This window comes from Apaloderma vittatum, unplaced genomic scaffold (genome assembly GCF_000703405.1).
Source record: "Apaloderma vittatum isolate BGI_N311 unplaced genomic scaffold, ASM70340v1 scaffold17309, whole genome shotgun sequence".
Lineage (NCBI taxonomy): Eukaryota > Metazoa > Chordata > Aves > Trogoniformes > Trogonidae > Apaloderma > Apaloderma vittatum.
The window spans coordinates 29,935-55,081 of record NW_009735990.1 but is presented as its reverse complement, the minus strand read 5'-3'; the positions used below and the strand labels follow the sequence as shown (position 1 = coordinate 55,081).

The following is a 25,147-nucleotide window of genomic DNA, read 5'->3' as shown; positions in this document are numbered from 1 at the left end:
CGACAGCTCTGCAAGATCTTCCAGAAAGACACCAGATTCTCTCTGAAGTGACAACTTGGAAGTCCCAGGGCAGGTTTAGCGTGACAGAAAGAAGCAGCGTTGACAGCACAAAGCCCACCTCCCCCTTTTGCTTAGGGGTGGGGGAAGAAGGGCCAGCAAATCCGCAGCGGTGGGACTCTGCAGGGGGGCCTGGTGACAGCGCTGGTGATATCCTTGCCACTCAGCATCATTTGACAATGTTCCCATGCTTGAGCAATGTGATTATCTCCTCCGGCTTGGCAGGGAAGCTGGATTAACATGCTTAGAATCACCTGATGTGGCCATTTACAGGGTCAACGTGTTTCAAGGATTTAGAAGAGAAAACACACATTTAAAACACCCACGGAGCTTTTTGCATTGACAGGAATACCAACAATTCATTCTGTGCTGGCAAGACTGCTCAGGCGATCACCAGACACCGTCTGAAATCAAATCAGTGTCACAACAGAAGTTTCCACAGGTTTCTGGGAGCTGGTGGCCACATCTGATGTGCTGCAGCAAGGCAGGGTCTGGCAGGAGCTGGCAGCGGGGTGTGGCCCCGAGCATCGGGCTCACCTTGCGTTAGACAGCAAGGGCAGCGGGCGAGAGCAGCAGCGCATCCACGCGACCGATGCAGGCTGTCCTGGCACTTTCCATTAGCCACAGAGAAGATGAAACGGAGAGAAACCCTCTGCAGACCCATGCAGAAGGGCTTCCACAGAGGAGAAGGTCAATGACGGGGAAGAAGAGGCAGCTTGATCCTCAAGCTGTCTCCATCCTTACACTGATTTTCCCACTGCGGAGCTGACAGGGCGCTGTGAGCTGTGGAGCCGTGACGAGGTGCCAACTCAGCGCCGGTGGGGGTGGGAGGGCAGCCTGGCCTGGGCCCAGCTACACACGGAGGGATCCTGGAAGAGGATGCAGGCAGGGCAGGACTGAAAAGTAGATGAGCAGGGACACCACAGAGCGACACCTGACCTAGGACGGTCTGGAAATCCTGCACCAAACAATGCTTCCCTCCAAAGATTAAGGTGATTGCTCTCAAAGACCATCAGCGCTGCGATCCAGCCATTTGGTAAAAGGTTTTATGTGCCACAACCTGTCAAGATGCGGTGTACCCTAGAGTAGGTTATGAGCTGAAGTAGCTACGCTCAGATTAAAGCTTCCATCGCTTCCACATCAGTTGTTTATAGCACAGCTTCTTGGTCCAGAACAACTTCTGAGAGAGCTCGACACACATCAACATCCCGAGAAGCTCAGATGTGCCAAGTCGGAACGAAGTGGCTGCGCTGCCTGAGACAACGAGCGCCCTGAGGAAGAGGGGCTGGAGAGCTGCTGCCTACACGGGCGTTCATCTGACAAAAGCACCTCTCTGCCAGGAGAGGAGACTCTCCCTGCTCCCTCTTTGATCCTGCCATCTTGCACTACTGGCTTCCGACCAAGGAACATGCCGGGGGACGCGGCAATGGCCAGAGCTGCCAGCTCCAGCTCTGCTTGTCAGCCCAGCAAAGCAAGCCCAGGGGCTGGAATCCCTTCTGGCGGCTCCGGGAGGAGCAGCACTCTCGGCCGTGCCTCCAACAAGCGAGGGAATATGCTTGTTCGCACAGGCAGGAGGGAGGCTGCAGCCCCGGAGGAGCCAGGAGTTAATAAAGGGGCAGAGGTATCAAAGGACGCTCCAAAAATTACAAATGCCACAGCCACAACCATCCAGCACTTGCTCAGGCCCAGACGTAGGAGGGAATGAGGAGTTTCACCTCCAGCACAGGCAGACGGGGCAAATCCCTCCACAGTAACCATCTGCCCGTATGAGTTTGCCTCTTTTTCTCCTACCTACCACCAAGAACCAGCACGTCTATCCTACCAGGCATGGCAGGGAATCTGAGGAACCTCAGCTCACACCCAGTCCATAAGCAAGTCTCATCCATCTGCCTGGATGTTCTTTAAAACAAAGAGCTCTACAGGCTCTAAGGAAGGAATCTAAGGTAAAGGAAAAAATAACCTAGCTATTTTAAAAGGCAAACACACTAGAAAAGATCCTCGTGTGAGAATGCTCTCCCAAAGAGCAAAATGCTGCATGTGCTAACATTGCAGCATCCGTTCAGCTCAGCGGTTTTCATCCTCGTCAACTGCCAGAGGTACTGGACACGGCCAACAGACTGCTTGCAAATTAGAGCGAGCCCAGATAAAACACAAGGAAAAAAACACCCTGTGAGATTTTAGAATATGAAGCGCCGCACAAAGTGGGGGAAAAGCGACCACCATATGGTACCGGGAGATGTGTGAGGGGGGAGAGTAAAGGATTTTAACTTGTGAAGCACATGTTGAAAGGGGAACAGTTGTTCCTTGCTGTCGAATCTGACACGAAAGCCAATACATTAACATTTTATCTAAAAATAAAGACACACTCCTCCTGAACATTCCAGCTCAGTCAATTACACGCTGATCGACAGAGCAGTCTATTTGGCAGGACCTGCCTACGGAAGAGGATGATCCCTACATAAATTGAAGGGCAAGGCTGCTCTCTCCCCTCTGGGCTTTTGTTTCCACGCAGTGTGACGTACTCATGCATTCTAAAGGGGTTTTTCAGCATCAAGAGCTGGTTTTGTGCAGCTGGGATAGGAAGGAGGGGATTAAGCGAGTGCCGGAGAACCGTGGTCTGGCAGGAATAGTGTTGGACTTAAATAGAAAGAGTCGGCTCGTGGGGGTGGATTGTTTGGGGAAGGGCTGGGAGGGAAGGAGAAGCAATCTATGAAATCGGGGAGGGGGGAAGGGGGTCATCGTTAGCCGAATACTGTGAGAGAACAAAGTGGCCGTACAGAGACATTCGCCTGCGGAGCACAGGGGCGGGAGGGCGGCTACGAGCGATCTTCACAGTGCAAAGAGGGCATCCTCCGAGCGCTCCTGCTTTTTCCTGCCGGAAGGATTTGTCGGAGGGGTCGGGGCTTCCAAGGGAGGGGATGGCAGTTTGGGAGCCATCTCCGCCGCTTTGGCTCGCTCTTCTAAAAATTTGTCAAACTCTGCAACGCAAAAAAAAAATAAAATAAGGAAGACATGTAAGAATTGGGGCTGCACGTTTAGCCCTGGGGACAGGCCGGCAGGGTCTGAAATTCCAGTGCCTGGCATCCCTAGGAGCTGTGTTCAGAGGCACATGCACTTGTACAGCCCGACTTCCTCAGGGAAGGGCACAGAAGCCCTCTGGGACACCCGAGCTCAGGCAGCAGAGGGAATCAACCCCATGGCACACCATCAGCTGCGACAGAAGCCGGGAAACGTCATTCCAAAGGGCTGAGCAGCTTGGGGACACATTCCTTGGCACGAACGCGGCGCACAGCCAAGCAAGATGTGGCAGGAAAGCACTGAACAGCCGGGAGGGCTCCTCACACCATAAATATGAACTTTTTGCTCTGAAATGCTCTCCTCCTGCCTTTCTGAGCGCAGAAGCATTTGCTGGGGAACACCAGGCTGGGAGAAGTCGGCATCTCAGCAGGGATCAAAGCAGATCACTCAGCACTAACCTGAGAACGGCTCTTAGCCACAGGCATCTCTGCTTACCTTCACTGGTCACTCCTTCTTCCAGCTCGTCTCCTTTCTGCAAGCGGAACAAAAAGGCACGTGAACACACAGGCAGCGCTTCGCTATTATCCTCTACACCCGTTTAATGCAACTGGACGGTTTCCACCACTTGTTTCCACACGCTAACTAGCCTGAGCAGGGTGAGCTGGGGAAATCGCACGGCTCCCACGTCAGGAGGCCAGTGGTGCTGGACATTTCACTGCGCTGCAGAGCAGGAGGATGAGCGCTAGAGATGCTGCTGAAGATTGCTGGCGGGTCACTAAACTTTCCCCGTTGGACCTGAACAGCAGTCCACTGCCATTTCCACCTCAGACAGTAGGCCTGCTCAAAAACTCTGCTGTGTCACACCAACGCCCTACAAGATGCCATCTTTTCTGTCACACAGTCCTCTAAAAAAAGTCAGAACTGCGGTTTGAATCGTGTCCTCAAAGAAAATGCACTTACAGCTGACGAAGGACAGCTGCAAAATAGTCTGAGACCAGTGTTTCTCCCATGGGAGTTCATTTTAGATTTCATACAATAATACAGCAGCTTTCCTGGCGCCCCTGCTGTACAAAGACAAGATTAGGGTGGGCTGGATGAAGGACACCGAGGGGCAGCTGGCATCTGTCCATGAGACACGAAGGCTGGGATGCCGGGAGGGTCAGTGCGTTTCTACCAGCTGCGTGCATTTCAAAAGACGAATTTCCAGTGGTGCTTTAATAAGGAAACTAAAAGCCTAAGGATGTGGCATCCTTGTCAATCTATCAGGATGTTCGAGATGGGCCAAAATACTACTTGACAACCTCACATCATAGAATCATAGAATGGCCTAAGCTGGAAGGGACCTTAGAGATCATTTTAATCCAGCCTCCCTGCCGCCAGGGACGCCACCTCTCAACTAGACCAGACACCTCTCGACTAAACCTGCTTTGAAAAAGAAAAGTGTTTGTTCATACCCTGGTTTCTCTGTCGGGAGAGCGGGAACGTTCTAATGGGCCTCACAAAGGTTTCTAACGCCAGTGCGTTGAAGCCACCTAGAATCTCCGGGTTTTCTGCCGCACAGAGGTTTCCAAAGGTCCACGCAGCAGCCACTGCCTCACACGCAGGGGTACTGTTTGTTCCGACACAGCCCATAAAGGCTCAGGGAATAAATAATCACTACCTACCCTAATCTGTAACTTCCTCAGTTGGGAAGCAGTGAGCTAAATGGAACCACTAATGAAATCTCCCTACTGCTAAATTAATTTAAGCAGCAAAGACAAAAGTTTATTGTTTAAGCAGAGTGGACACGCTACGTTTACTGTATTTTTTTTAATAAAATGGGGCCAATAATTAAATTTGAAAATGCCTGCCTGTACTGAGGCTTGAAAAAACTACCTGCAGCTCAAAACCGGTGACATTTCAAAGGCAGCCGGTCAGTCTGCCAAACTCTGTTTATGCACTTTCAGGCAGCTTTGGAAGAACAGCAGCATCTTCTTCCTTTCAGTACAGTCAGCTCCTCCGGTGCCGGAGAGGACTGACGTGCCGGAACGTGCCTGAGTTGGGGAGCGGAGCCTGAACCCCGCAGCTCCCAGTGAGGAGCCGTGTGGGCAACAGCAAGGGGCTGGGAGAGCCCTTAAGGAGTGGGGAGTTATTGGGGACAATATCTGAAGTTGGAAGAATGGAAGGAGAAGATCCTTAGGGATACAGTGACCACAAGGGACCAGTTCAGCTCGCTAAAACCACCTTGAAAAGAACAGCCTGAAACGCAACCCGCCACCCGTCCCCAAAATGCACTCGGTTAATTTGAGTCAGATGCTCACATTAAAAAAACCACGGCTGGAATAAACGCGTGCTAGCTGTACCACCCCTGAAACCAAATGTGCACTGGTACAGCAAAAACAAGCTCCACAGCACAGGAAAAGCTACTTTTAGTTCCGTCTTTTGTTTGTTTGTTTAATAATTACCAGACGATAATCATGTAGGAGAAACTGCAAGTTAGAAACATTGAAGAGAGGCTGTTGTAAATTTTTATTATTGCTATTATGAAACGTGTCGAGCTCGCTTGCCAATTTAACAGAAACATCTCTGTTCGAAAAGAAACTAAGCCCTGATCCAGCATCTCTTAAAAGCATGTGTGCATGTACTTAGATCCTGCCAAAGCTAATGCAGCCTTAAAAGTTTGGTGGAGGAGACAGGTAAAGTGGAGCACGTGTTTAAATGCTTCCCTACATGGACACCAGACACATGATTTCTGGAACGCGTGCTGTTCCGTGATGTTAACGTGGACAAGTGAAAATAAAACAACCCAGAAAAAACTCCACATTTTGATGGAATTGCTGAACAGGACCCTATCTCCTCCTGCTTAGATATTCCCTTCGAAGGGAAAGGAGCTCGACGATTTAGAAGCTTCACTGCGTCCCGTTACGAGAAGCATCAGTAACTCAGCAATGCATTGAAAGCTATCGCCCATGTGAAAAATGAAAATATAAAGAGTCTCACCAAGTCGGTACTGAGCCACTCCTCAATGTCATCCATGACAGAGGACTGTGCAACAGGGATCTAGGGAGTGCAGCGAGAGAACAGCAAGGCAGGCAAAAACCAAAACACATCCACAATCATGGCCACAGAGCGATGGAAAACGCCAGAAATAAGATTAAAAAACAAAACAAAAACAAAGATGTAAGATGTGCTGGAAAAAAAAAATAAGGCAACAAAATATAAATGGCATTTCAAATAAAGAAGCACTCGGAAAGGAAATTATGAACAACAAGGCTAAAAAAAACCAAGAGAAAGATTATGGGGAATGACGTGACTCGATGCCAGCGTAAGACGGGTAACTTCTCGACCACGTATTAAAACCATCAAGATGGACTGATGATTCTAATCTTGATCGTGAAAAGCTTTTAAGGGTAGAATACTGGATATCAGTTAGGTTCTGAAAGGTTAAATTTACACCTTTGAATTTTTTTTTAAATGGGTATTAGCCACAGTGAAGGGTTAGCAAAAAAGAGGGGCTCAAAATCTTCGGGCAACACTCCCAGGAAAACAATTTTGAGTTTCTCTGCAGGCGGAGGCAGTCAGAGCCCCGGGTACACGGATCCTCCTCCCACGGCACCAGTTAGATGGGAAACAGCCCTGGTTCCCTGTCCCCACTCCTTGCAGCAGAACTCAACGCGTGCCAGTGCAGGAGCCCCAAACGTGAAGGCGAGGAGGAGGATGGGGCACAGCACACGCTCCTTCCCGGAGCCCGCCAAGGCTCCCACGGATGGTTTAACAAAAAGGCACAAAAGGTTCGCCTCTCCTCCTGTAATAAACCTGCTCACGCCGTGCCGTGAGGCTGCGCCAGGCAGCGCAGCGATTTCACAAAGCGGGACGGGCAACGGGGTCAGCAAAGGGAAATTGCTGCCTATTGGGGGTAGAGTTTCCTGACTTAACTTTGCTTAAATGCAACAGAAGGCTGCGCAGCACAGCAGAGGAAAACACCGTAACAGATCTCGTACGGACGAAAACTGCTTGGAAAGCAACGTCAGACATGCAGGTTCCAGGCTAGAGCAGGGCAGCCGAGCAGTGGGGCCAGCAGGCAAGAGATGCCGCGGTGCTGGAGAGGTTCTCTGAGGAAGACAAGGTGTCAGGGGACGGCCTCAAACCTCTCAGACTCCACAGATGAATTTGCTGGGAGATGTAGTTTTTCTCGGGGACTTTTGGCAGAGGCAGACAGACAGATGCTGAATTGCAGAGGCAGCAGCACAGGCTGATGCTGTTGAGCAGGGCTCCTTGGGATTTTTTAATTCTAATCAAGCGGCCCTTTGCACCGAGGAGGTCAGTTAAGCCCTTGCTTGAGGTGAGATGTGCCAAGGTGGGTTAGTTGTGTGAAAGGAATGGAAAAGCAGGGCTCAATCCAAAGCATCTCCCACCAAGAGAAGCACCGAGGCCACGACTTGGCTCTGACTGCGGGGTGCTGGATGAGGCGCACGTGACAGTTCAGGAAGGGTCAGGGGGGCAAGCTGTCATTTTGCGTTCAGCTGACACAGAAGATCCTAAACAGAAAGTAAGTTCCTGCAGTTTCCTTCAGACGGGGCCAGATTTAGGATCGTTGCCCCTTACTGAATTTGCGAAGGAGAGCTCCATCACGCTTGCCCAGCGTGCTAAAGCTGCTGCGAGCTGGCTCAGACGGCCACGAACAAGAGCAGGGCTCTGCAGGCATCTTCCAACACGTTCCTTCCCAAGGACAAGTTGCATCTTGTAGAGCTGGCTCTTGTTACTTTAACAGCTTCGCAGATACAAAGCAATGAATTTCTTCAGCCTACAGCAACCGAAAACCTCCAGCAGAACTTTCACTGCTGTCTCTCTCCGGGGTTGCTTAGTGCCTTTGGAGCTGTTGGCTACTTTGCAGCTCAGAAAGGTACTGAGGTTTCTTTAAGGGCAAGAAAATCTGCATTTTCTTAGATTCTCTCTCTATCAAAGGCACACAAGTGGAGGAAGAAAATAGCAGGTCCGGGGGTTTTTTGGCTTTTCTGCAAGTAATGGATTCCTGAGAATCACAGGGCTCTAGCTTGGAGGAGTGCTTGAAGAATAGCTCAGCAGTATAGGAGTCTGTGCTGCTGTGTTTTGTAAGACTTTTTGAAAAAAAAAGAAAAAAGGAATTCTACTTTTGAACAGTCCTACTATAAGGAATAAACAGACAAAACCCTCAGAAGTGCAGGAACACTTCTTGTGGGTCATACAGAAGAAGCAGAGAGAGCTGCGAGATAAACATTTGAGCACGTCAGCCCTTTGCTACTCAGCACGGACCTTCGGACAAGCTTCCCCCATCTTCCAGGAGATTTATGTAAGAGCCAAGGGTTTGCATCTATCGCTCCTTCCATGCTCAAGCTTCCAATTTACTTCCCTCAGACTCTGAGCCCCGTTTTCCGCACCACACATGGGTTAAATGTGTCGGGTTTAATTTGGTCAAGAATCAAGAAGGGGGAAACTCTCAAGAGCAACTGGAAGCCTTAAAATATTTTAACTCTAACATTGCACCATTTATATTTCGGTCGAAACTGACCACACACAGAAGTTCGGGGAGTCTGCCAGCTGGTTGTGTTTTGGGCACGTTTCAGTGCGTGTTTGGCATTTTTCAGTTTAGGGCTTCCAGAAGCCCTAAACTGAAAAACGGGGAGGGGAGTTTTGGCTAAACTCATCCCCTAAAACACAACAGAAGCAATGCAAAATTAAATTAGCTAGTTTACACACTAAAAAAAATCCAAACCAAACAAAAAGTCAGCAGTTTCTGGGACCAAATAGACTACATGGAAAGGGCTCCAGAAGGGGATACTGTCTTGTTAATACTTTGATTATGCAAACATCCATGGTCTAGTGAAGCTCTCAGTGTTGGCAAGACAGCTCCCTAGATAGTCAGTGTTGGCTGCAAAAGCTGTTTTTATAACGATATCGTGATTTCTTTTTTAAAAGCCTACACTCAAAAGTAAATGCAAATTCAGTCACAAAATATTTTTGGGTACTGTAAGTAACTGGCTTTAATTAAAAAGTCGGGCTCATTGTTCAAATTCCTTTTTTATTTAGTCTTTGGAAAATCCTACAACCAGTATCATCTCAGCAGTCCTGAAAGGAAAATGGAAAAGGAGGGCTGGGAGAACAAAAGCGAGCGTTCAATCCCACAAAACCCACAGGAACCTCGAATTCAAGTTCATACTTATCTAAGTTAGATTGTGTTGGTGTTCTCACTAGCAATCAAAAGCCAAAGAGTATTGCCAATATATTTCCTCAGAAGTCATAAAATCCAATATTCTACCCTTAAAAAGACAGTTTAAGGTTATTATTATCACATTTTATTTCTATTAAAAATGATCCCACTGGAAAAGAAGCAGGTATGAAATGACAATTCAGGTCTCTAGGTGAGCTCATTAATGTTCTTAAAATGTTTAACAAGATTCATGCTAATTGTTGCTAGACTACTGTCTTGTAGTAGCCTAGTTAATTCCACTTCTTTCTAGATGTTTAACAAAGCTGACATCAATACTTGGTTCGCTGCTATTCACTGCCCCCCGGTTAGTTAGCAACAGCAAAGAAAAGTCTGTTGGTCCTACGGCAGCAGAACAAGGGCACTAAGATGCTTACTAACAGCCTACTCCAGCTTACTACTACAGTCTTACCATCTATTTAAAGCTGTTGTGATCTTGAAATAGCTGCCTGGCCTCAATATTAGAACACGTTTGACTTCACATGGAAGGATTGAATCAGCTGCTTGATTACTCGTAACCACGTTTACACCTCGTGGAGACTGGGAAGGCAAGAGCTCAGGTGCAGCAGGTTCCCCAGCGCAGCCTGTTGTGCCCGTACGACAACCAGCCAGGCTGGATCTGGTGGGCACGTCCAGGCAGCGAGAGCCTTCCCGCGTGGGGGGTTATCAGATTGGCCCCACGGAGAGCTCCGTAAAATGCCGCGGCTGGACAGGTAACGAAACCCGCACGGGGGTCAGAACAAGGGATCACGCTTGCTTGCCTTCGAAAGGGAGAGGGGTCCCACCGCACAGGATGAAATGAGAATTTCACATCTTCCCTTTTCTGTTTGTCCTCAGTTCAAGCACTTCAGTCTCCAAGAAGATGACGTACTTCAACAGTCTCGTGTTACCCGTGCCATTTCCACAGCTTAGATCCTATCTCTCTATGGAAGGCACGCGCAGCGGCATCCCACCTCGCTCCTGGCAACACCTCGGCAAGGTTTCGTTTAATCTTTACTCGCCTATCTTTACTACAGAGAGGAATCTCCTCGGTAGGCAGGCATGCTGCCGGTGGTCAGGAGGCAACGCTGAAAGCTGTTCCTATCACTTTCTGTGAATTCTGGTTCAGCTTCATTCTTCCCCTGCCACTGTCCCAAATAACATCTACCCTGACACGGTGGCTTAAGCAACATCTGCTTCTCGCTTTCGTAACAAATAAGCAATCTGGCATGTGAGTGGGGTGACATTACTCTAAACAAATGAATACAATCATGCAAATCTCACTTACTGCCCAGACTCATGAGACAGGAACTGGAATTACGAACACTGAAACGTGGCGGCCTTATGCTGAAGCCTGTGCCTAAGGGCTGCTGATAGGGACCCCCACACGACACCCGCATGGCCTAACTGCTCTGGTACTGGAACAGCTCAGCTAATGTCCCTAAGTCACACTGGAACCAGGAATGTCTTCTGCAGCTATCATTTTGTCTGTTAATTTTGTAGGCATAGCTGGGATGGATAAAGGTGCGGTTTGTGTCTCCATCGTCCTGGCATCACCTTGGCAGCAGAACTGAGCTGCAGGTGAAGCTGAAGCAGAAGCAACGCTGCCAAATTCACTGCGAGAGCGCACGCCGAGCCCTGAACGAGCCTCCCTGTGCAAAGGCGTGTTGCTGAACTGGGATGCACAGGAATGGAGTGGGAAGAACTCAGCCTTAAGCTTCAACGTCTCCCAGTTCGGGAAGAACAACATCAGGTCGTGAGGGATGCGAGAATCGCTCTGGCAGGTGGAGAACACCCTGTCGGTGGTCTTGGCGTTGTAGAGGCACAGGTAATGGCGATGTCAGCTCACCCCTCTTTCCTCCCTCATCTCAAAAGTACAAAAAGTTACCACAGAATGTGCAACATCAAGTTCATACCTGGGATGCTAGTTATTCCACTGGCATTGCAAATGCTACAAAGTCATATTAATAAATACGGTTAAGAACTACAGCCAGTTAAGAGAGAAACGGAGTTAATGATTAGTTTTCTTTTAGGTATGTCTCTCTCATATTTAGCATACAAACAAGGTGACAGGCTTGTAAGAGCAGTGACTGGCTGGACAGCAGACGCCCTTCCCCTCCCCAAATCCGTATGCCTCCATGAATGCTGCAGTATCCCTTTTCCAGACCGAATAACCACAAGCCAATGAACGAATATTGTGTTTGCTTTTTTAATAAAGCAGTGGTGTGAGTGGTGTGAACAGCAGGGGTGCCGATTTCATGCTTCCCCGCTCTTGTAAACAGTGGAAAGGCAAAGAGGAGGAACTAAATCACTGGATTATTCATTATGGATGAACATCTAACAGCGGCACCAAAGAGCGAGAGCCTCTGCGAACCACAGTCAACAGTGTCAGAGGCGAAGCAAGCGCCACTCAGTTTATGGCTTTTTGCTCTCGTGTTCTGAGCTGTGGGTCTCCAACAAGCACTGAAACAAAACTCTGGTTCCCAGGGACCGGTACCTAAAGCTGGGCCTTCCCACCTGGGCTGGCAGGCACTGAAGTGCTTCTGGGTGCTTGCACACGGGGGCAGGTACAGTCATTGTACAGACGCACGTGTCCAACCACGGTGCGTGCAGCAGCCAGGCAAACTTTTGCCAAATTCACAAGCCAGCCCTCAGAAATAATCTTGGATTAGCCCTAAATCTAGAAGAATAAACGCAAAGCGTTTCACAGAGTTGGTGCACTTCGATATTGCACACTCTGGATTTTCTCAACCTTAAACTCTCGGGGATGTTTCTCTTTTTTTAAGCACTGGGCAGCTTAGTCTGGGACATTCAAGGCTCTTCCCAGAGTGAGGTGTTCCTGCTCCACTGGCCCTCTGATGCCCAGCCCCACGCGCTGTGAGCGCACCCCAGCCCAGCCCGAATTCTGCCCTGCACCTTCCTGAACTTAGCTGCAGCCCGGGCCGTCTCAGAAGGACTTTGAACGGTTAGGTCAGATCAGTGGTACTAATCTCAAACACTTAAAGTGATGGATTACATCCTCCAAGAATACAAAATTGGCTTTAAGGCATAACCGAGGCTATTTTTTACCTAACTCTGACTTTGGCACTTAAAGCAGGCTTTTGAACTTCTCTCTGCAAGTGTGTTGATGAAGGACAACTTCAAACAAGGTCAAAACGTGCAAAGATTCAGTGATCTTCAGAAGCTTGATTTTTATCAGAGCCCTGGCATCACCAGATGTGGGCATTAAATCCTTAAAGCCAGAAACACTATTGTACCTTTTGGAGCTTGAATCCTAATGCCAGCGGGGTGCAAGATATCCATCTGCGTAGCAGTTCTCCCATTCCCTTCTTTTCATACAGAACTATCCTTCTGTTACCCAGCTCAATCAGGTATGATCCTGCAAGCTTCGTATGTTTATTCCAGACCATAAAGTTAAGCACTACCAGAAAAGGCTGCTTTAAAGGCGTGTAGAAAGTGTCCTCTTTATGAACAAGATCCATGAGACTTGTGTTTATGCCTCGAAAAGCGGATACTGCATAAATAAATCAAGACAGTATAAGGAACCAATTGGATCCCCAGGCCTGTTCCGAAGGTGATGGGGGATCCTACAAATGACTCACTTGGTTACAGTCCTTTACGTTGCATAAAACAGAAAATCGGTGCAAATCTTTCCCTTTGCCCCATCGGTGGGAAATAACCTCCTTGTACTGTCTGATTTCAAGTGGTTCAGTAGGGCAGGACGAGAGGTGAACGGAGGATGGTTATTCTAGGTAAGGGGACTGGGGGTGGGCAGTAGGAATTGCTTCGCTGGTGAAGTCCTCACCATTCCTTGTGTAATTAGCCACTTGTCTATGGGCTCCATGTCTGAGTTCCCACCTTTACCTCTCCTCTGTGTTGAGAACAGAAAGGTCCATAAAGAGAGAAACCACAGCAACAACCCGTGACAAAGTAATATAACAGCAGCAAGTTAAACACTTCACATCCACACACACAGAGTTGCCCACGGCGGCTTCTGGCAGCAGCTGCATCCCCCTCGGCTGCCTGCCAGCTCTGCCTGTGGAGGCACAGACCTCAGCCCAACCCCTGCGCTTCCTACAGACACTTCACAGTATTTTAGCACTTCCCCACGCTGATATTAAAATTAAAATAAATCACTGCGCTAGTAGTGAGGCTGATGTTTGTCATCTTCTTAGAAGAAGTGTAGGCTATACAACCTGCTAAAATCAGTGAGGCTTTACTGGAAATGCTAATACCACGTACCGTGGAGCTCCCCTTGTTTACGGAGCTGAGAGTTGCAGCACACCCTCCTCACCTCCTTGGGCTCAGCCCCAAACTCCAACAGCAGGACAGCATCTAATGCCGGCGCTGAGCAGGAGGGTGAGCACTGGCAGTTTGCTGCAGCGCTCTGGCAGTCTTTCAAAGACCCCTCTCAAAGAGAGGCCGAGGTTAAAAGGACCGCAGAGGCTAAAAGTTGCAAGGAGAAGACTCTCAAAGATGGCTTCTTGTCCTTTGGCATCCCATCCCCAGGCCAGGGCCCGGCTGCAGGCTCAGCTCTACCTCTGGAAGGGTTTGCTCACGACCGGCAGAGCGCAGCGGTTTCAGCCCACCGGCCCTGCCACAAGTGGGCTCGCTCAGCAGAGAGCTGCTGGGGTGTTTTGTGATACCCGTGTATGTGGAACACCTCTCCTGTTCCCATGAAAACAGAGAACGGAGACTCACTTGTCGTATTTTATGTCTCCTTTCAGTATTTGTGCTGAGGAAAAAAAAAGGGGAAATCACTCCAACTTTATCTACTACCTGTGTAACACTAGAGAACTGTTTCTTAGACACCTCTCCTCCCAGTTGTGATCACGCAACCGCTTCTGTGGCAACAAAAGCAATTCCCAACATGGAAAAGCAATATTAAGAAAACAGTGTATTTTTAGCTCGTCTTGTTTCCAGCTGCTAAATCATATTAAAAGACAGCTCATGCCACATGATCAGCCGTCTCTCTGCAGACCATTCTGAGAATGACTACATTGGAAACGTCGGATGTGCTGAATTTTACCACTGGACAACTGTGCTGGAACAAGACGTGTGTGAAGAATGTGTTTCAAAGCTTTTGGTTCCTCCTCCCTAGAGCTGTTCTTAAATTAGCTCTCTACCCAAATGAACACGTGTCTTTCGTTTACTGAGCGCTGCCAGTTTTTTGTTACACATGCTGGGGCTGGTAAGTTTAATTTTTATTTCCTTCAAGAAGAAACACCCACGAGCCTCACAACACTTGACAAAAAGTAGTGTTTATCTGAAAGACTGCATTTCAAAACATATTCTTCTGATTATACGATACAGACACTGGGACCTTTGAAAAGAGGCTGAAAGTCTCTGTGACATCTCACAGCTCAAAGTTCCACAACTCATAAAGCGTTTGCCCCCCAAAACTTTGACCGTCTGATTAGCTTAGACACAGCCCTTTGAACTGACAACACTTGGGGCAGAGCAGCAGCTACGCAGAACTGGCTGAGAACACGAGTGTTAATAAATAAGGACACGACCCCGTGGCTACCAGGGGAACCCAGTCCCCTTGATCAGTAACTAAATGCAAGCCCGTTGCGTTTGGTTAGCCAGAAACAAAGAGCAGAATCTCAAATCCTTTCCTAGGTCTTGCCGATAACATGTCTCAGCGATAACGTGGGCTTGGGCTGTCACGCTGGCTTCGGGAATTCCTCTCTCACTCCCTTTTAATATACTTCTGCCCCTGCCTCCCCGTGCTTCCTCCTTTTCCCTCAGCACTGCTGGCATGAGTTTTTGTGTAGCCAAGCTTGAAACTGGTCACAGGGCTGACCTGGGTTATAAATTATCCTTCTCGCAGGAGGACAGGGACAGGAACAAGCAGAGAGATTTGTGGGGCGTGGGGATGCTCCCTAAGAAATCATCGCTGAAGCCCTGCTCCCACTGAACTATGGCCCAGGCAGGCAGTTGTGATCTGACCCCAGCTGGCTCTGAAAGCAAATTCTTCTCCCTGGCTCAGAGCACAAACTGCTAGGCATGCCAGCTGCCCTGAGCACTCCCATTTCAACTTAAGAAAGAACCAGGGCAGGATCAGCCAAGGCATGGGGAGGCAATTCTCCACGGAGGGAGGCTGGGCATGCTGCACCAGCTCTGCCATGCTCCCTGGTGGTCAGCACAGACTAAAATTGGACTAGGAAAAGCCTCCAACTTGCTCTGTCATCTAAAAACTCACACATAGCTAAGTACAAGGGAGCAGGACAGTTTTAAAAAGCGGGGTGGTAGAAAGGGGTCGAGGGGTGATCTGAAAGCTCTTCTGCCTTCACCAAGGTATTGCAGACAAAATGAGCCAAGCTCACTCTCTCAAACACGTTTCTAGCACCAGCTGCTGTGAGGTGACAGCACACGGGCTGCTTCTGCCCACACAGGAGAGCAGGAGCCTGCCCTGGGACAGACAGAACAGACTGCAGGCAAAGGCAGTTACGGCACGGCATGAGAAACACTGAAAGCCTACATAATTTGTCTCCCTGTAACTTGCTTGTGTACCCGTGCACTTAGAGCAAAGTCTAGTAGATTAAGATCTCACCGACTTTCATAAGCAAAAACCAAACCAAACTCATGCACGCCAGTGTTCAAAAGGTGTTCCCCACTTTTCAGCAGTGATTCCAGTCAGAGAACCCCCAACAAGCTTCAAGAATACGGGAGAATTTACCCACTCTGATTTCAAAGTCTTTTAGGCTGCTGTGCTAAGCAGCAGCTCTTTAGAGACCATTACTGAGCAAGTCCTTGCTCCTAGATATCAATTTCAAAATAGCCAGTATTAGCATGTTGCTGGAATACAAAATGAGAAGTCTCAGACAAAGCAGCTGCCTACAGCTTGGAGTCCCCGCACAGCTTCAGATAACAAAACGCAGAGCAATGACCTACCCCTCCTGTATTCTGTTTTCGCACGTCCAGGGCAGACGCTAGTCCTTTGACAGCCTGGGGATCCTCATATGTCACACTGAAAGAGAAGAACAAACCACAGAACTAGAAGGAAGTCCAGCAGTCACCCATGCAGAATGCACTTTCTCCTCTGATTTACTCCACTGGAAATCAGAAAGCGCATTCTTCTTCATGTACTAAGTGTCTTCCAAGAAGAGGAGTGCACGCTGTACAAAGACCAGTCATTGTTTTCAGTAAGCATGTTGAAGCAAAAAAAAAGACTAACTGAAGCAAAATAGACTAAAACTGGCATTCTGAGGGGTAGGCAAATGGGTTATGAGGCACCATAAGTGTGTCCAAGAGCTAGCAGGGGACTCGGAGAAGAGGCTTGATTACAGATTACGTTTTGCAGAGCTCTGAAAATGCAGCTGGAAGCCTGACCCTGATGCGTGCATGGGGGAAGGCAGAGGGAAACTCCAAGACAGATGAACCATAACTAAGCAACTACAGCAAAGCATACAAAGATGTGCTATTTACAGAGGTTGGGCTTTTTAAAAAGCTTCTTAAATTGCTGTGCAAAAAGGGACATGGAGCAGTCAGGTGACAGAGGCAACAGCATCACTTCTCAGAGCATACCGGGGAACAGCGAGCTGAAGCGGACACCAGCACTTGCCCATTCATCAGCCCCTGGCAGGAGCTGCATGTCTGAACACGAGGAGCTTTCTCCTCCAGCGTGCTGGCTTCTCCCAAGCTTGGAGCACAGCACCCAGAGGCTTTCACCCACGCACCGTGGCAAGTCAGACGCACATCTGTACTGCCTCGCTGTTGCTCCGTTTCTGCAGCGTACGGTCCAAGGAAGACAGAGCAATCCTCCCTTGTGAAATCACGGACTGCTAGGGGCTCCCTGTTCCATTAGCTCGCAGAAGGAGATAAAGGTGCGGTGTGGGAAGAGTAGTTTTGTGCTTCATTTAGCACAAGAGACAGAGGGATCCCCACTGGATCTCTCCGCAATGCATTTCCTTTCTGACTATACGTCAGCCCAAAATCTCCAGCGGTAACGAATGCCTCTACAGCAGGGCCCCTCTTCTCCACACTGATACTACAGCTGAGGCACTACTAATAGCGACACCAATAAATGCAAATAAAAGATCGTAATAAATCCGCTGGCTCAATTTTTCCCAGAGCTTTTGATAATCTATTAAGGTCTGAGATAAACTATTTCACAACATTTCTTAGTTTGAGACAAGACCCTTATGATGTTCTGATTGCTGCTGGCCACTAAATCCTCTAGAATCTGAAACCAGGAGGAGGTGGAGAAACAACGTGTGAAACAAAAATACCTGAGTGTGTCTTTTACTGAATCGTATTTGACAGGGATCAAAGGATTTCTTAATAAATGCATAGATTTATCTGACATTAAAACAATTTGACCTGTTAAATGCCCTTGAAAATGCTAGATTTGCAGCTCTAGGGATGCAAGCCCTATGCATATAAACAAACCAGGGATAGCACGGCAGCTGGGCAAGCCACACTGCCTTGACAGCCTGTGAGAGTCTGTCTGCTGGGCCAGAGGGAGAGTTTAACTGGACAGTGATTCTGTTTCCAAGCCCCTGACGACAGTAATTCGGTCACCAAAGCCTAGCCATGACCCTCCGGTGAAAGTCCCTTATGCTCCTGGATAAGTGAATGAGATGAAAAGCCTTTAGGTGAGGAAGCATCTGCAGAAGTAAAGGCAAGTTCATTTCCAAGTTTCCAGTGACTAAGACAGTTAAATAACATTACTCAGCCCAACAGCAGGAACTTCTCCACTTGCTCATACTAACAACGACCAACAGGATAGGGACTGGGTTAAAAGCACAAAAAACATACACCAAAACTACTTTTTTAGTCTGGAATGAAGTCAAGAAGTTTCAGATTTATGCCCTTAGAAAACAGCAACTCCGTGACTCAGACAGTGCTACAGACAAACTCCAACATACTTCTTTCGCTGCTCAGCCAAGGAACTGCCTCTTGTCTGTGCAAACATGTCGAAGTCATCACGAGGATTACAGTGTTGTAGAGAGCTGAGTGTGCCACTGACGCTGTTTGTACCCAGGTCTGCAATCAGAGGCAAGAAAAGAGAACCGATGAAACAGCAAAAGACATGCAAGCATCGCTCCATGACTCTGCCGGTTGGAGAGGAAGTCATGAAGAATACACAGCACGTAGAGATATCATCTACTTAACAGTTGCAGCACTGAGCAAAGTTCTGTCCAGAAGAGGCTGGAGGCTGCTAATCATGCATTTCTTAAAAGATAAATGTAGAGATTGTCTTATTCCTCCTGGAAGCACCACACTATCAGCACTCCTCATTGAGAAGCCAGCGTTTGGGAATCGGTGTGCACCTGCTGCCAGTCTCATCCCAAGGGATTGACTATTCGCTGCCATTGATCGAGAAACCAACCATTTCCAACCACATGATAATATGGTGCAGTGCTGAAAGAGCTGGAGAACCTTCAGCCAAATCAAGCGATCCTATCAAACAATCACTGTTTGATTTAAGGGAAAACAGTTTCCAAAGATTTCAAATATTATTTATAGGAGAGGAACCAAGAACACTCACTAGACTGATTTCATGAAGAGCTATGTCTAAGCAGAAATAAAAGTAATAGTACAAGTTTTACAGTGAACGAGAACCTGCGCCTTTTCTTCCAGTCTCCCCTGTGGTTAATAAACCTCTCCCTTTGCGCCAGGCTGGTTCCCAGTTACAGATCACCACAGTGCAGGGGAGTGGGAAAGCCTTCCTAATCCTGTAAGCACATACCTAAACCTTCTGAAGGCTACACAGCAATGTTAATCAGGCACTGGAAAGCCAAAGGGAGCAGAAACTCTCTAATCCACAAGTGAAAAATTACTCCCCGTAAATCCCAACACCCCACTGCAATATGGGCTTGTACTGGGTGTTCAGGTCAGTCACAGGGAGCAACTGCTCAGACTTCAGAGAATCACAGAATGGTTTGGCGTGGAAGTAACTTTAAAGATCATTTAGTTCCAACCCTCCCTGCCAGGTTGCTCAAAGCTCCATCCAACCTGGCCTTCAACATTTCCAGGGAAGGAGATGTCACAGCTTCTCTGCGCGACTTCTTCTAATCCACTTGCTCCCAGAGTCACACACCTGAATTGCTTGGCAGCTCCTGCTACTCAAGACCCACAGACTGGTTATAGACTTGAATGAGTCCACGCATTGTGACCTCATATTCATCATAGAATCATAGAACAATTCAGGCTGGAAAAGACTCTTGGGATCATCGAGTCCAACCATTGACCCTACACTACAAGTTCACCCCTAAACCATATCCCCCAACACCACATCTAGACGACACTTGAACCCATCCAGGGATGGCGACTCAACCCCCTCCCTAGGCAGTCTGTTCCAGGGTTTGGCCCCTTTTTCCGTGAAAAATTTCTTCCTAATGTCCAGCCTAAACCTGCCCTGTTGCAACTTGCAACCATTCCCCCTGGTTCTGTCCCTAATTCCCTGTGAGAAGAGACCAGCACCAACCTCTCCACAATGTCCTTTCAAGTAGCTGTAGAGCATGATGAGATCCCCCCTCAGCCTCCTCTTGGTCAAACTGAACAGACCCAGCTCCCTCAATCGCTCCTCACAAGGTCTGTTCTCCAGGCCCTTCACCAGCTTTGTTGCCCTCCTCTGCACTTGCTCCAACACCTCGAGGTTTCTCTTACACTGAGGTGACCAAAACTGAACACAACACTCAAGGTGCGGCCTCACCAGTGCTGAGCACAGAGGGACAATCACTTCCCTTCTTCTGCTGGTCACAACATTTCTAATACAAGCCAGGATGCCGTTGGCCTTCTTGGCCACCTGGGCACACCGCTGGCTCATATTCAGCACTGTTTACACCAGGTACTCACCAAGCCCTGCAAGCTGTGAAGAAAGTGAAGATGGGGGCGCTGAGTTGCCAACCATCGGGCTCACTACAGCTGGAGAGCCAGGACCCAGATCTATTAAGTTATCTTCTGTCACCTCATTCAGTACCTGGCGGGACACAAGAGACACAGCGAGTTACGCACACCAGAGATTTCTTCTTACAGGATGACATTAAACACCAAAAAATAATGGGTGCTTCCTAAAAAAATTCCTCTTGCATGCTGCCAAATGGACCAGTCTCTTGGATACTACAGGGATGAGTGCAGAGTAAAAAGGGTCAGCCACCAAAAAAAACCCTCAGTTTGCTCCGCACAGCAAGAAATTCTCTTGGAGGTCATCTACACCTCTTCAAATTTAGCTAACGTGTCTGTGTTTTCCATCTCTTTTAGCACCAGAGCAACATGAGATCCAAGTCAAACTGAATTTGCTACCTTCTTCCACACCAGGTATAAAGTGTTTTCAGAAACAAAACTACTTTGTTGTGATTGAAGTTACAATGCAGAGCCTGTGCTGAACTTTGCGTCGCAGTGCAGTGGCAACCAAACAGGCAAAGTAAGAAGAGGAAATGGTTAGAAGGATGCAGGACAAAAAATGTAACAGCACTACATACGAATTTGTCATGAACTCAGATCTTGAACACTATAAACCAACTATAAAGTAATTTTAACTGAAAGAATAATTAGAGCTATAACTCTTCAGCTTGGAAAGGGGCTGCTGAAAAAGGAGATGAGAAAGGTTCCTAAAATCATGAGTGGCATGAAGAAAATTAATCTGAACGGTGGTAATGTAAGACACAGTGAAGAAGAATGGGGTGGAGCAAATAAAAATCATTAAATGACTTGATCAAATGTAAAAAAAATATTTATTTTATATAAGTACCCACACAAATATGTAAAAATGTGCAGTGACATTGTAGAACTCGCTACTTAGGTACGTCATTAATGCCTGAAGTCCACGTGGACTCAAAAACAATCAGAAAAATTAACAGAGGAAACAAAAAACATCAAGGATTGCAAACACGGAGATGTTTTGGTGAAGTGAGCTAAAAGCTGTCACTTGTAGTTTGCCACATTCTTACGTCCTTTTCCTGGTATCCAGCATTAGCTACCACAAGCAGGCCACAGGGCTGGCTAGGTAAAAAATCTGATACTAGTGATATTAGTAGGCCTAAGCATGGTGTAACTGCTGGTATAATAACTGGAGTTGGGTACTTACTCCATTGCTGGCGTTTTGTGTTGAACGTCCTGATCTGTATCGTTCAAATCTGTTTAGGAAAAAACCCAATAAACCAAGATGGACTATCAAAGCCACCAACGAGCAACGGAAAACACAAGTTTATAATAAAGCCATGACACACCCGCTAGGGAATTTAGTTTTTGTTGGTTCAAGGGGGAACCCTGAAAGCTTTGACCCCGCGCCAGGACAAAGGAAGAATAGCTGCAGAAGTTGCATTCTTGGCAATTGTGGATATTAAGTGGACTAATCTGATCTCGCAGCACACGCGTGCCTGAAAAACACTACAGGATTTTTCTTCCATTTTTTTGTTGTGTGAGTTTTTTTCCTCATTAAGTGTTTTGTGATAGACTGCTCTGTTAGCCAAGGGACAGGAGGAACTGCCGCAAGATTAACGCTCCCAGCTAAGTAAGCTGAGCGCGGCAGCAAGTCTTACTCCCACTTAACAGCTCCCTCTTGCTGCAATCCATGTAAATTAGGAGCCATATGTACGCATGCCCAGAAACGACGATTACCAGATGCATTTCTTCAAACATTCTGGGTCAGCTCAAAGATCGTCAGAGCCTGTGTTCAGATAGGTCGGTGCTTTCCAAGAGTGATAAGTAATGACCTTGGATAAAAGTCTTCATACTTCTCAGGGGAAGAAGTCTGACCAGTCAAGATTTGGTCTTTTCTCCTTCCCCAACCAGCCGTGCATCTGGCGTTGCAAACCTAAACCCGGCTTTCATGAACTGAAAAAAGCAGGGACAACTACCTCCTCCCAAAGCCTGTCCGAGGCCAGTCGGATCTCCCTCCTTACCAGGAAAGCGCTGTGATCTCTCTGAGGTTAGAACTTGTCCTCATTTAAAAAGTTTCACATGTAATCTCTCTTTTCAGAAAAAAACCAAAATATTCTTATAATCCTGTGGGTTTTCTCCCAGATGGACAAAACGCAACAGGGAATCTCAAGCAAACTAAGATGTTTTCTTAATGTAACAGAGGAAAACGCAGACCTAAAAGGCAGCAAAAACAAATTCAGGCCCAAAACTTCAATTTTAGGAAGGAAACTGTGGGTGTTTAACTATTACTGGAAATTCAGCTCCCTTAGCTGGAAACCTATGACACCTCCCACTTCGTATTTCTCACCAAAAGGCTTATGAACCACACATTTATTTACAGAATCACAGAACCACAGCGAAGGCCAGAGCTCCTGCTTGAGTCCCTGCCAGAGCTGAGGACCCGTACTAGAAACCTGCGTGATGGATGTGGAGCTTTTGGAATAGCAGAGGAGGAAACTGGAATTTATTGAAACGCTCAGATCAGCGGAGCTATTCTACCCCAAATCATTTGCTACCATCACTCAGCTCACCTTTCAGCCTATAACGACTACAAATACTTCAGCCCCAGTCAGCAAAGTTGCAGATAGAGGAAAATATTAAAAAATATTAAGGGTGCCCAGACTAAGCCTTAGTGACAGGGACACTCCGCCACTTGTAGAATCACGCTCGTGCGTGAAACACGTACCAGTTCAGATAAAAGGCCAGCATCTGTTTCAAAGTTTGCCCCGATCCTCCTCTGAACGACTAAATCAAAGACAAAATCGAGGCCACTGAGTCTTCTTTCCAGCCTTTGCCGTGACAGCACGGATTCACAGATCTGGAGTCTAATTTATTTTTAAAAGCTTGAGAAACAAAGCCCTGTGCTAAGAGCAAGGAACAAAGGGTACTCTTTAGTGCCTCACTCCCCAGGCCTGTCATTAGGAGGAAGATTAAACTTTCCCAAGAGTGCTGCATCACGTGTCCCTCCTGCAGCAGATGTGCCTGACAGCGCCTTTGTCTAACCCGTCCAAAGTCCTAAGACCCAAGTCCCACCCCTGGGGACGACTCCCACAGACTCGCTCTTGGAAACCTCAGCTCTGCGCAAGACAGGCTTTTTTCTTTTTTCTTTTTCTTTTTTTCCCCCCAGCCCTCCCCAAGATTTTAAGCGTAACTTCCAAACAAAACCCTGACACGCACCAAGATCACGCCCACCTCGTGCAGCTCCCCTTGCCCCAGAACTGGAAAGCTCAGGGATCAGAAGACAGAAAGAGCTCTCGGGAGCCTCCCTAAGCCAGGCAGCAGCACAAGCATTTGTGCAGAGCCAAGGGGAGCGAGCAGAGCTAGCGATGGTGGCTGGGCTATTTTCTGTCCCAAGTCCCTACAGCCGTACGGCACAACGGGGACTCACGGGATCAAGTCTCTGCTAGTTCAGAGAGTTTTGCCCACGGTTGCTCTGCATTTTACAGATATTCCCCTACAAAAATTCAATGGCTGGGACCAAAAAAAAAAAAAAACCAAACCCCAAAATCATAGTACTAAAGGAAACAACCAAAGCAGGAATGTTAACATAAAAGACTTCATAAAAGCTTTCTGTGGTTTCGTTGTCTGCATTTTGTTATGGTCCAGATGGCCAACTCTTGCCAAGTGACCTACTTTACACTTAAGTTAAAACCCAGAGTAAATGTAAACAGCTGACGGAAAAGGTGCCTCACCTTTCGTATCGGAGGAAGACGTTATTTAAATCATCATTCACATGCAGCAGTTCCTCTGTGACTTCTTCATTGGACACTCGTGAGATAAGCTCCACAATTCTCTGCTGCATAGCTCTACAGGTTCGGTTCAGTTCCTGGGAGGAATGCATTGTGCACACACGTTCTGATAAGCAGCTAGCAATAAGCAGATTTAGTCAAGCTCTCTTCGTAGCCAAACATATCCCCCAGCTGAGAAACACTAAGACAAGTCTATCTTTGCATGATTAAATGTCACCCAAAAGCACATCTAATCAAACATGCCCTTCAAGAGACGATGGCATAAAACCTTGAGAGCCTATTTACAATTCAACATCCTGATTCTTCTTTAACTCTGAGCACTTCAGAAAATAAATATCTGTATTTCAGTGATCTGGTTTAAGATTAGAACATGTTAATACAACAGCTTTCCAGAAGAGAGCTTTCAAGGAAAATTCAATCTGCTCTTTTTGGCAATATCATCCTTAGAAACGAAAAGATGCAAAGAGGGGAACAGGTAGGAAAAAACAGTTCACTGGGGCTACAACAAGTAGCCAAGTGTGTGCTAGGAAGAGAAGTGTTGAGGACACAGACCTGACCAACTACTGAGGACACAAGGATGAAGATAAAACAAGGAGCAGAAGATGGTCACTCCACACGTACTCCAGTACTGAAACCTTCCCTTCAACCAAGCAAGTCCACAGACAAGAGGCTGCAAAAAGGCAGTGGGGACTTTCTGAAGAAAATTTCCAAGTATATAGAGTAAGGGCATTTATTTTGGAAGTCTCATGCCAAGAAATATAGATCTGAGTTTGCCTAAACCAGGACTCCTCATGCTGCCAGGACGTCTCTTCCATCACCAATTACTTAGCAGAATTCTTTACTCCTGAAGGGCCTCAAGACCAAAGGTCAAAACCGATCCGTTGAGGAAGAACTACAAGAAGAAACGTGACAAATGGCACGGCGCCGCTGATTAGGCCCACGGTTTTACTTCAATAAGCACTGACATTTCAACTAAAGCATGTCCCTCTGTCATCTTCTACCTCGCCCTCCCCAGCTCCACTTCACAGCAAAAATTCCGCACTAAACAAGGATGACTTGTTGGTACACAACCTTCAGGATGAAAGCAAAAATATGTTTGTTTTCCTTGCTTGGTCTGACATCCTAAGCTCTGGATAAATTTCACCTAGTGCAATCCAGCTGCCTTAACAGCTTGAGGAATGTGTTCTCCAATGTCAGTTTTGATCCCATCACTTTCGAAGCAGATTGTGACATTTCAGAGGTTTGTTTG

The 25,147-nt window shown here is 47.5% G+C and overlaps 1 protein-coding gene across 2 annotated transcripts in view; it reads right to left on the bottom strand.

The window, feature by feature from the left end:
- Positions 1-2,394: 2,394 nt before the first annotated feature.
- Positions 2,395-25,147, bottom strand: part of TOM1L2 (target of myb1-like 2 (chicken)) — a 33,065-nt gene continuing 10,312 nt past the window's right edge. The window contains exons 6-14 of one of the 2 annotated variants that reach the window (XM_009876817.1): positions 23,842-23,975; positions 21,315-21,363; positions 20,084-20,207; positions 18,151-18,268; positions 16,177-16,250; positions 13,083-13,171; positions 6,055-6,114; positions 3,571-3,607; positions 2,395-3,035 (exon numbers count right to left, since the gene is read on the bottom strand). In XM_009876817.1, coding sequence (XP_009875119.1) covers positions 2,887-3,035; positions 3,571-3,607; positions 6,055-6,114; positions 13,083-13,171; positions 16,177-16,250; positions 18,151-18,268; positions 20,084-20,207; positions 21,315-21,363; positions 23,842-23,975 — 834 coding nt within the window. In that variant the 3' untranslated portion in view covers positions 2,395-2,886. Of the gene's footprint in view, positions 3,036-3,570; positions 3,608-6,054; positions 6,115-13,082; positions 13,172-16,174; positions 16,251-18,150; positions 18,269-20,083; positions 20,208-21,314; positions 21,364-23,841; positions 23,976-25,147 lie in introns of both variants that reach the window. The other variant, XM_009876816.1, reaches the window with a different exon arrangement.